This window comes from Cyanistes caeruleus, chromosome 34 (genome assembly GCF_971803275.1).
Source record: "Cyanistes caeruleus chromosome 34, bCyaCae1.hap1.1, whole genome shotgun sequence".
Lineage (NCBI taxonomy): Eukaryota > Metazoa > Chordata > Aves > Passeriformes > Paridae > Cyanistes > Cyanistes caeruleus.
The window spans coordinates 346,118-357,500 of record NC_141735.1 but is presented as its reverse complement, the minus strand read 5'-3'; the positions used below and the strand labels follow the sequence as shown (position 1 = coordinate 357,500).

Here is an 11,383-nt window from a genome sequence, read left to right as displayed (position 1 = left end):
GCGAATTCAGTGGGACCCCGAAATTGGAGCCCCCCCCCCGAAGGCAGTGGAGCCCCAAAATCCACCCAGGAACCCAAGAGTTGGTACCTGTGACTCTTCTTGGGGCTCTCAGAGGAGAAAAGTCACCCCAAAATTCATCCTTCGACCTCACCTTGAACCTTCTCCAAAATCGACAGCTGGAAATTCATCCCCAAACCTGAAACCCCCCAAATTCATCCCTGAAAATGAAACCCTCCCCCCCAAATTCATCCCTGAAAATGAAACCCCCCCCAAAATCCATCCCCAAACCTGAAACCCCCCAAAATTCATCCCTGAAAATGAACCCCCCCAAAATTCATCCCTGAAACTGAAACCCCCCCCCAAATTCATCCCCAAAACTGAAACCCCCCCCAAAATCCATCCCTGAAACTGAAACCCCCCAAAATCCATCCCCAAACCTGAAACCCCCCAAGATTCCCCCTGGAACTGACCCCGAGCCCCCCCTGGACACCCCAAATTCCCCTCCTCAGGTGAAATCCGGGTTCTTCCACGAGAGCGACTCCAAGGCCGTGGCCAAATCCATCCGGGACCGGCTGGCGCTGGTGAGGAAGACGCGGGAGAGGAAGCAGGCGGAGAGCCGGGGGGGCCCCGAGAGCCGGGGGGGCCCCGAGAGCCGGGGGGGCCCCGAGAACGAGGACACCGAGGTGGATCAGCACGTGAGGCAGCAGCTGCTGCGGGAGCAGCCCCTGCCTGGCCCTGGTGAGACCCCAAAACTGCACCCAGACACCCCAAAACTGCACCCAGACACCTCAAAACTGTCCCTGGACACCCCAAAACTGCACCCAGACCCCCAAAACTGCACCCAGACACCCCAAAACTGCACCCAGACACCCCAAAACTGCACCCAGACCCCCAAAACTGCACCCAGACCCCCAAAACTGCACCCAGACACCCAAAACTGTCCCTGAACACCCCAAAACTGCACCCAGACACCTCAAAACTGTCCCTGCACACCCCAAAACTGCACCCAGACACCCCAAACTGCCCCCAGACACCCCAAACTGTCCCTGGACACCCCAAAACTGCACCCAGACACCCCAAACTGTCCCCAGACACCCCAAAACTGCACCCAGACCCCCAAAACTGCACCCAGACACCCAAAACTGCACCCAGACACCCCAAAACTGCACCCAGACACCCCAAAACTGCACCCAGACACCCCAAACTGTCCCCAGGCACCCCAAAACTGCACCCAGACACCCCAAACTGCACCCAGACCCCCAAAACTGTCCCTGCACACCCCAAACTGCTCCTGGACACCCCAAAACTGCACCCAGACACCCCAAACTGCACCCAGACACCCCAAAACTGCACCCAGACACCCCAAACTGTCCCTGGACACCCCAAAATTGCCCCCAGACCACTCAAAACTGCCGCCAGACACCCCAAAACTGCTCCTGGACACCCCAAAACTGCCCCTGGATACCCCAAAATGGCCTCTGGACACCCCAAACTGTCCCTGAACACCCCAAAACTGCACCCAGACCCCCAAAACTGTCCCCAGACCCCCCAGAACTGCCCCCCCTTGTCCCCCTTTGTCCCCAGCCCCAGTGAGACCCCCCAGCAGTGCCCCCCCCCATTTCTCCCCACAGCCGAGGGGCTCCAGGACAACGCCCCCCCCCCGGATGTCCCCGGGCCCTGCGGTGGCACCGGGGCACCGGAGCAGCTCTGGGGGTACCCGCAGGGACCCCAGGACGGGCTGTCCCCCCCCGTGCCACCCCCGGTAAGTGCTCGTCACCCGGGGCTGTCCCGGGGGGGTCCCGGGGGGGCGCAGAGCCCGCTGGCACCGCCCCGTGTCCCCCAGGTGACCGAGGGGACAGCGGAGGATGGCACCGCGGGAGCCACCACGGAGCCGCCGGCGCCCGAGGGAGACCCCCGTGGAGGGGGGTCGGTGACAGTGGGGACACAGGCACAGGTGGCACCGGGGGCACCGGGGCCGGGGATGGCACCGGGAGGGGTGGCAGGGGTGGCACTGCCGGCAGCGGGGGTGACAGTGGCTCCCGGAGTGCCACCAAGCCAGGGGGTGCCACCAAAGCAGGGGGTGACAGTGGCTCCTGCAGTGCCACCAGCCCAGGGGGTGCCACCAGTCCTGGGGGTGCCACCAACCCAGGGAGTGCCACCAGCCCAGGGGGTGACAGTGGCTCCTGCAGGGCCACCAGCCCTGGGGGTGCCACCAAACCAGGGGGTGACAATGGCTCCTGCAGGGCCACCAGCCCTGGGGGTGCCACCAACCCAGGGAGTGCCACCAGCCCAGGGGGTGACAGTGGCTCCCGGAGTGCCACCAGCCCTGGGGGTGCCACCAAGCCAGGGAGTGCCACCAAACCAGGGGGTGCCACCAGCCCTGGGGGTGCCACCTGGCCCAGGAGTGCCACCAACCCAGGGGGTGACAGTGGCTCCCGGAGTGCCACCAGCCCTGGGAGTGCCACCAACCCAGGGGATGCCACCAAGCCAGGGGGTGCCACCCCAGCTGGTCCCTAGCGTGGTGCAGCTGCAGCCGGGCCCCGCGGTGCCGGTGGCTCCGGGAGTGCCACCGGGGATGGCCCCGGCCCAGGCGGTGCCACCGCAGCCGGTGCCGGGGATGGCAGCGCTGTCCGTCGTGCCACCCGTCGTGGCGGTGTCACCGGCCCCGGAGATGCCACCGCCGCCATCCCCGATGCCACCAGCACAAGGGATGCCACCTCCACCCGGGATGCCACCGGTCATGGCGGTGTCACCGGCCCCAGGGCTGCCGGCACCCTCCGTGATGCCACCAGCCTCAGAGATGCCACCACCAGCCGTGGTGATGCCACCAGCCCTGGGGGTGCCACCAGCCCAAGGGATGCCGGCTCCACCCATGATGCCACCAACCCCGGGGGTGCCACCTCCATCTGTGCTGCCACCGGCCCCGGAGATGCCACCACCGCCATCCCCGATGCCACCAGCCATGGGGATGTCCCCAGAGATGCCACCACCGCCATCCCCGATGCCACCAGCCATGGGGATGTCCCCAGAGATGCCACCACCGCCATCCATGATGCCACCAGCCATGGGGATGTCCCCGGAGATGCCACCACCGCCATCCATGATGCCACCAGCCATGGGGATGTCCCCAGAGATGCCACCACCGCCATCCATGATGCCACCAGCCATGGGGATGTCCCCAGCCCCGGAGATGCCACCACCGCCATCCCCGATGCCGCAGCCCCCGCTGCTGCCCGGCCCCGAGGACCCCTCCCTGCTGCGCGTCCCCGATGTCCCCGAGGCGCCGCGTGCCCGCCAGCGCCGCGCGTCATGCCAGCGCCCCGCCCGCTTCCAGCTCACCGTGCTGCAGGTGAGGGCCGGGCCGGGCCGGGCCGGGGGGACAGCGGGGACAGCGCGGGGACGGTCACCGAGTGCCACCACCCCCAGGTGTCCTCGGCTGGGGACAACACGGTGGAGTGCCAGCTGGAGACCCACGACAGCAAGATGGTCACCTTCAGGTTCGACGTGGACGGGGACGCGCCCGAGGACATCGCCTGCTACATGGTGACCCCCGGGCCCGGCCGTGGCCCCCTCCCCAATCTGTGCCCCTCCCCAATCCCTGTCCCCTGTCCCCCTCCCCAATCCCTGTCCCTTCTCCCCCTCCCCAATCCCTGTCCCCTGTCCCCCTCCCCAATCCCTGTCCCCCTCCCTAATCCCTGTCCCTTCTCCCCCTCCCCAATCCCTGTCCCCTGTCCCCCTCCCCAATCCCTGTCCCCCTCCCCAATCCCTGTCCCCCTCCCCAATCTGTCCCCCTCCCCAATCCCTGTCCCTTGTCCCCCTCCCCAATCCCTGTCCCCTGTCCCCCTCCCCAATCCCTGTCCCCCTCCCCAATCTCTGTCCCCCTCCCCAATCTCTGTCCCTCTCCCCAGTCCCTGTCCCCCTCCCCAATCCCTGTCCCCCTCCCCAATCCCTGTCCCTTCTCCCCCTCCCCAATCCCTGTCCCCCTCCCCAATCCCTGTCCCCTGTCCCTCTCCCCAGTCCCTGTCCCCCTCCCCAATCCCTGTCCCCTGTCCCCCTCCCCAATCTCTGTCCCCCTCCCCAATCTCTGTCCCTCTCCCCAGTCCCTGTCCCCCTCCCCAATCCCTGTCCCCTGTCCCCCTCCCCAATCTCTGTCCCCCTCCCCAGTCCCTGTCCCCTGTCCTCCCCCCCAATCCTTTTCCCCCTCCCTGCTCTGTCCCCATGTCCCCAGTCTGTCCCCCCCCCTCAATCTGGGTCCCTGTGTCCCCTAACCCATATCCCCTCAATCCCTGTCCCCCTCCCCAATCCCTGTCCCTTCTCCCCCTCCCCAATCCCTGTCCCCTGTCCCCCTCCCCAGTCCCTGTCCCCCTCCCCAATCCCTGTCCCCCTCCCCAATCCCTGTCCCCCTCCCCAATCCCTGTCCCCCCTCCCAACCCGTGTCCCCCCCCGCAGGTCGAGGACAATTTTGTTCTGGAGGGGGAGCGGGACAAGTTCGTGGAGGAGCTCAAGGCCATCGTGGCTCAGGCGCGGGAGCTGCTCGGGACCCCCGCCCCGGACCCCCAGGTGCTCCCCCTGCCCCTCCCCCCTCACTGCCCCCCCCACAGACCCCCCCACTCACCCCCAAGTGTCTCCCCCAGGTGGGACCCCCGGAGCCGGCAGCGGGGGGTGAGTACTGGGGGAGGGGGCTGGGGGAGGGGAGGGGGCTGGGGTCGCCCCCCACCCCCCCCCGCTGACTCCTCACCCCCCCCAGCAGGGGAAGGGCCCCCCCAGTCGTCGCCCGTGGGGCGCTGGAGGTTCTGCATCAACCGAACCATCCGGAACCGCGAGGCCACCGGTGCGTCCCGGGGGGCGGCAGGGGACACGGGACCCCCACCACCCCCTCCCTGACCGCGGCGTCCCCTCCCTGCAGGTCCTGGGGGACCCCCGCCCGCCCGGAGAGCCCCGGGGGCGGCCCAGGGGGGTCCCCAAGAGCCGGGCACCGACAAGGACGGAGCGTGGGAGCAGGCCGGGCCGGACAGCGGGGTCCCCGAGGGCGGGGGGCTGCATGTCCCCCAGGGCCGGGGACACTCGGGGACAGCTGCCAGCGGCCCCCGGGAGGTGGCTGAGCCCGCGGGAGCAGAGAGGATGGAGCCCGAACCCCAAGATCCGGGGGCTCCCCCAGGCCCGAGCGTCCCTCGGCAGCAGGAGGGACCCAAAGCCGCGGAGCTCGGGGGGCACCGAGAGCCCCCTGGGGACACCGAGCCGGGCGACCCCCGGGGCCAGGGGGAGCAGGGGGGAGCCGGGGAGCCGGGGCCGGCCGTGCCCGAGCCCCCGGGGCCGGACGTGTCCCCAGAGCCGGGTGACCCCCAGGGACCGGGGCCGTTCGTCACCGGGGCTTGGGGACAGGAGGTGAGTGTCCCCCACCCCCGAGCCCCCGCTGGCCCCCCAGGACCGGACGCCACCGTCCCCAGACCCCCAAGACCCCGCTGATCCCAGCCCCGGTGTCCCCCCAGCCCCAAAACCTCGGTGTCCCCAAACCTGAGACCCCGCTGACCCTGGGGTACCCTGGGGTACCCTGACCCCATTCCTGTCCCCGATCCCATTCCTGTCCCCATTCCCATTCCTGTCCCTGACCCCATTCCTGTCCCCATTCCCATTCCTGTCCCCATTCCCGTCCCCATTCCCATTCCCATTCCTGTCCCTGATCCCATTCCTGTCCCCATTCCCATATCCCCGTTCCCAATCCCATTCCAACGTTCCCAATCCCCAATTCCCCATTCCCATTCCAAATCCCCCAATCCCATTCCCATTCCCAATCCCGTTCCCATGTTCCCGCAGGCCGTGCCCCCCGCCCCTCCCGGGGGTCTCCCGTTCCCAATCCCCCAATCCCATTCCCATTCCCAATCCCCCAATCCCCCAATCCCAATCCCCCAATCCCATTCCCATTCCCGTTCCCGCAGGCCGTGCCCCCCGCCCCTCCCGGGGGTCTCCCGTTCCCGCTGGGGCTCTGTCCCCGCCTGCGCAGCCCCCGCAAGGGTTGGGGGCGACGCCTCAAGAGCTGGGCCCGGCGCCTGCGCCCCCCCGCCGGGGGGGGGGACCCCCACACAGGTACGGGGGGGACCCCGAATCCCCCGGGGACCCCCAGGGGTCCCTGAGCCCCCCGGGACCCCAAATCCCCCGGGGACCCCCAGGGGCCTCTGACCCCCCCCTGGGACCCCCAAATCCCCCGGGGACCCCCGGGGGTCCCTGAGCCCCCCACTGACCCCCCCGGGACCCCAAATCCCCCGGGGACCCCCAGGGGCTCTGACCCCCCCGGGACCCCAAATCCCCCGGGGACCCCCGGGGGTCCCTGAGCCCCCCACTGACCCCCCCCATCCTGCAGAGGAGCCAGAGGAACTCGGGGACCCCCCAAGGCGAGGGCGCTGCCAGGTGGGTGTTGGGGACCCCCCCCCCAAAACCTCCTGTGGGGCTCCCAAAAACCCACTGGGACCCCAAATCTGACCCTGGGACCCCAAATCTGACCCTGGGACCCCCCAAACTGTCCTAGAGATCCCCAAAACTGCCCCAGGGAGCCCCAAATCTGACCTTGGGACCCCAAATCTGACCCTGGGAGCCCCAAATCTGCCCCAGGGACCCCAAATCTGACCCTGGGACCCCAAATCTGACCCTGGGACCCCCCAAACTGTCCTAGAGATCCCCAAAACTGCCCCAGGGACCCCAAATCTGACCCTGGGACCCCAAATCTGACCCTGGGAGCCCCAAATCTGTCACTGGGTCCCTGAAACTGCCCCTGGGACCCCAAATGTGCCCCAGGGACCCCAGATCTGCCCCAGGGACTCCGAAACTGCCCCAGGGACCCCAGATCTGCCCCAGGGACCCTGAAATTGCCCCAGGGACCCCCCAAACTGTCCCAGAGATCCCAAAACTGCCCCAGGAACCCCAGAACTACCCCAGAGACCCCCAAATCTGCCCCAGGGGACCCCAAACCCCCCCAAACCCCCCCAAACCCCCCCAAACCCCCATCTCCTGTCACCCCTCTCTCCCCCCGCTCCCTCCCCAGCCACCCCCCGAGCCCGAGGGGGACTGGGGGGACCCCAGCTCGGGCAGCGAGAGCGGGGGTTTGGGGGGACCCCCGCACCCCCCCGGGGCCCCCCTGCTCGGGCCGGGGTCCCCCGAGACCCCCCTGAGCAGCGACGGCGACTCGGAGCCCGAGGACGAGGCCCTGCGGGAGCAGCTGCGGCGGCTGCGGGAAAAGTGAGGGAGGGGCTTTTGGGGAGGGGTCCCGGAGGGGTTTGGGGGGTCCTGGGGGGGTCCTGGGGGTCCCAAAGGGGAGTTTGGGGGGATTTGGGGAGGTTTTGGGGGTCCCAAAGGGGAGTTTGGGGGGATTTGGGGGGTCCTGGGGGGTCCTGGGGGTCCCAAAGGGGGGTTTGGGGGAGTTTGGGGAGGTTTTGGGGAGGTTTTGGGGGTCCCAAAGGGGGTTTGGGGCAGTTTGGGGAGGTTTTGGGGTCCCAAAGGGGGGTTTTGGGGGTCCTGGGGGGGTCCTGGGGGTCCCAAAGGGGAGTTTGGGGGGATTTGGGGGGTCCTGGGGGTCCCAAAGGGGAGTTTGGGGGAGTTTGGGGAGGTTTTGGGGAGGTTTTGGGGGTCCCAAAGGGGGTTTTGGGGGGTCCTGGGGAGGTTTTGGGGTTCCCGGGGGTGTTTGGGGTTCCCGGGGGTGTTTTGGGGGTCCCAGGGGGGTGTTTTGAGGGTCCCGGGGGTTTTTGGGGGTCCCGGGAAAGGATTTGAGGGTCCCGGGGGGTGTTTGGGGGTCCCGGGGGTGTTTTTAGGGGGTCCCAGGGGGGTGTTTGGGGGTCCCGGGGGGTGTTTTGGGGGCCCCGGGGGTGTTTTGGGGTTCCCGGGGGGGGGTGTTTGGGGGTCCCGGGGGGGTTTTTGGGGGTCCCGGGAAAGGATTTGAGGGTCCCGGGGGGTGTTTTGGGGTTCCCGGGGGGGGTGTTTGGGGTTCCCGGGGGTTTTTGGGGGTCCCGGGAAAGGATCTGGGGTCCCGGGGGGTGTTTTGGGGGTCCCGGGGTTCCCGGGGGTTTTTGGGGGTCCCGGGAAAGGATCTGGGGTCCCCTGTGACCCCCCCGGCCCCCCCAGGCACATCCAGGAGGTTCTGGAGCTGCGGGCGCGGCAGGAGCGGGAGCTGCGGGAGCTGCACCGGCGGCTCCGCGCCCTCCGGGAGGCCCGGGGGGACCCCCCGAAATGGGGAGGGGGCGGCGGGACCCCCCCCCAGCGCGGCCTCGGGGGGTCCCCAAGGCGGCCTCGGGGGGCCCGGGCGCGAGGGCGGGGCCGGGGCGTGGCCCTGACAGGTTTGGGGGGCAAAGGGGGATTTTGGGGGGCAAAATGGGATTTTGGGGTACAAAATGGGATTTTGGGGTACAAAGGGGGGATTTTGGGGTACAAAGTGGGATTTTGGGGTACAAAGGGAGGATTTTGGGGCAAAAAGGGGGGATTTTGGGGCACAAAATGGGATTTTGGGGTACAAAGTGGGATTTTGGGGTACAAAGTGGGATTTTGGGGTACAAAGGGAGGATTTTGGGGCAAAAAGGGGGGATTTTGGGGCACAAAATGGGATTTTGGGGTACAAAGTGGGATTTTGGGGTACAAAGGGAGGATTTTGGGGTACAAAGTGGGATTTTTGGGGTACAAAGGGGGATTTTGGGGTACAAAGTGGGATTTTGGGGTACAAAGGGGGGATTTTGGGGTACAAAGGGGGGATTTTGGGGCACAAAATGGGATTTTGGGGTACAAAGGGGGATTTTGGGGTACAAAGGGAGGATTTTGGGGTACAAAGGGGGATTTTGGGGTACAAAGGGGGGATTTTGGGGCACAAAGTGGGATTTTGGGGTACAAAGTGGGATTTTGGGGCACAAAGGGGGATTTTGGGTCACGAATGAATATTTTGGGGTGCAGCTGGGAGGCGTTTCGGGTTAAAGAGAGGCGGTTTTGGGGTGCAGGGGGGGGGGAGCTGGGGCTCTCCCCCCTTTTCCAAACTCCCCTTCCCCCCCCTCAGAGCCTTCAGCCCCCTCCCCGGGCCCCCCGAACCCCCCGGCCCCCCCAAAAAAGGGGCTCTTCACCGACGACCTGCACCGGCTGGTGGACGAGTGGGTCCAGGACACGGCGCGGGCCCAGGTGGGGTGGGGGGCGATTTTGGGGGGGCTGGGGGGCTTTTTAGGGGTCTGGAGGGATCATTTGGTGGGGCTGGGGGGGACTGAACCCCATTTTTGGGGGACTGGGGGGGATTAAACCCCATTTTTGGGGGACTGGGGGATTTTTGGGAGGCTGGGGGGGACTGAACCCCATTTTTGGGGGGCTGGGGGAGATTAAACCCCATTTTTGGGGGACTGGGGGATTTTTGGGAGTCTGGGGGTTCCTGAACCCCATTTTTGGGGGACTGGGGGGATTTTTGGGAGGCTGGGGGGGACTGAACCCCATTTTTGGGGGGCTGGGGTGTATTAAACCCCATTTTTGGGGGGCTGGGGGAGATTAAACCCCATTTTTGGGAGGCTGGGGGATTTTTGGGGGTCTGGGGGGTCCTGAACCCCATTTTTGGGGGTCTGGGGGGTCCTGAACCCCATTTTTGGGAGGCTGGGGGGGATTAAACCCCATTTTTGGGGGACTGGGGGGATTTTTGGGAGGCTGGGGGGTCCTGAACCCCATTTTTGGGGGTCTGGGGGGGGATCCCCAAAACCTGAACCCCCCCTTTTTCCACCCCTCCCCCAGGCCACCTCCTCGTGGGTCTCCACCCTGCGCGGCGCCCGCGGGACCCCCCGGAAATGGGGGGAGCTGCCCCCCCCCAAACCCGCCCTGCGCGGGGGGGGCAGCCCCCTCCCCCCGGGGGCCGAGTGAGGGGGGGGTCCCGGGACCCCCCAAACTCCCCCGATTTTGGGTCAAAACCCCGATTTTTTGGCCCCCAAATCACTTCGTTTCACTCCGAACCCCCCCCCCTTGTTTCACCACTCCCACCCCCCCAAATTGGGCGACCCCAAATTTCCAGCCCTTAAATGACCTCGTTTCACCCCAAAATTCCCCTTTTTTTGGGGTCACCCGACCTCCCCAATTCCTGGCCCCAAAACCGCCTCCTTTTGACTCCAAATCCCCAATTTCTGGCCCCAAAAAAATCGCTGTATTTTACCCCAAACCCCTCTTTTTTGGGTCATTCCCCATTCGCAAGGTGACCCCACTTTCTGCTGCCCAAAATCCCCTCGTTTCACCCCCAAACTCCCCCTTTTTTCTGCTCTTCCCACCCCAATTTTCTGCCCCAAATCCCTCACTTTACCCCAAAAAATCCCCTTTTTTGGGCCTTTCCCCCTCTGCATGAGGTGACCCCATTTTTTACCCCCCAAATCACCTCGTTTCACCCCAAAACTCCCTTTTTTTGTGGCCTTTTCCCCTCTTTTTCACACCCCCTGAACGCGATGCCACTTTCTGCCCCCAAAATCGCCTCGTTTCACCCCAAACCCCCTTTTTTGGGCCTATCTCCTCCTTTTTTACCCCTCCCACCACATTTCCCCACTTTTTGCTCCCCGAATCACATCGTTTTCCCCCAAAAGTCTCTTACGGGGGCTGCCCTTGCCCTGTCGGGATATCACCCCGGTTTTTAACCCCAAAATCTCCACATTTCACACAAAAATCCCTTTTTCCTGGGCCTTGCCGCTCTTTTTGTCCCCACACGAAGCGACCCCGATTTTTAGCCCCCAAAACGGCCTCGTTTTCCCCCAAAACACGAACGGTTGAACCCCAACCTCTCATTATCCCAAAATTCCCTTTTTTTCCCCCTCAGACCGCTCCAGAAACCCCCAAAATTCCCGTTTTTCACCCCAAACCCCTCACGGGCCTGGAATTCCCCCTCACGCGAGCGCAGCAGAGGGGAGCTGGCTGTACTGGAGTTACTGGTGTCCCACCCCCTCCATACTGGTCGTACTGGTGCAAGGACCCCTCCCTCATCCCCCCACCCCTCCCTCAGCCCGATTTTGGGTCGTTTTGTCGTGTTTTCCGCTCATCTACCTCACCCCTTCACCAAGCCAGCGAGGTTTCGGGGTGAATTCTCGGGTGTTGTGGTTGGAGAGGGTGGGGAAGGCGTTTGGTTTGCGGGGAGATTGTTAAAAAGCGCGAAAAAAAAAAAAAGAAAAAAAAATCTTAAAATTTAAGAAATAAAAGTGTGGCTGGTGTGCGCCACTCCCCAAATGGCGGCCGGCCCCGCCACACCCAAGATGGCGGCCGACCCCGCCACACTCCAAATGGCGGCGCCGCGCCCAAGATGGCGGCGCTCCCGCGCGCGCGCGCAATGGGGGGCGTCCCGTCCTTCCCAAAATGGAGCCCGCGCCCTTCCCAAGATGGCGGCGAGACGCGGCCAAAATGGCGCCCGGGC

The 11,383-nt window shown here is 65.6% G+C and overlaps 1 protein-coding gene across 1 annotated transcript in view; it reads left to right on the top strand.

The window, feature by feature from the left end:
* LOC147647687 (uncharacterized) overlaps positions 1 to 11,171 on the top strand; it is a 14,774-nt gene extending 3,603 nt beyond the window's left edge. Inside the window, exons 7-20 of the mRNA XM_086870872.1 lie at positions 510 to 939; positions 1,632 to 1,762; positions 1,844 to 3,349; positions 3,427 to 3,543; positions 4,450 to 4,560; positions 4,635 to 4,662; positions 4,748 to 4,831; positions 4,907 to 5,385; positions 5,937 to 6,084; positions 6,359 to 6,405; positions 7,037 to 7,230; positions 8,110 to 8,321; positions 9,026 to 9,144; positions 9,736 to 11,171. Of these exons, the coding sequence (XP_086726998.1) occupies positions 510 to 939; positions 1,632 to 1,762; positions 1,844 to 3,349; positions 3,427 to 3,543; positions 4,450 to 4,560; positions 4,635 to 4,662; positions 4,748 to 4,831; positions 4,907 to 5,385; positions 5,937 to 6,084; positions 6,359 to 6,405; positions 7,037 to 7,230; positions 8,110 to 8,321; positions 9,026 to 9,144; positions 9,736 to 9,861 (3,732 nt within the window). The 3' untranslated portion in view covers positions 9,862 to 11,171. The remainder of the gene's footprint in view (positions 1 to 509; positions 940 to 1,631; positions 1,763 to 1,843; positions 3,350 to 3,426; positions 3,544 to 4,449; positions 4,561 to 4,634; positions 4,663 to 4,747; positions 4,832 to 4,906; positions 5,386 to 5,936; positions 6,085 to 6,358; positions 6,406 to 7,036; positions 7,231 to 8,109; positions 8,322 to 9,025; positions 9,145 to 9,735) is intronic.
* The last annotated feature ends 212 nt before the right edge of the window (positions 11,172 to 11,383 follow it).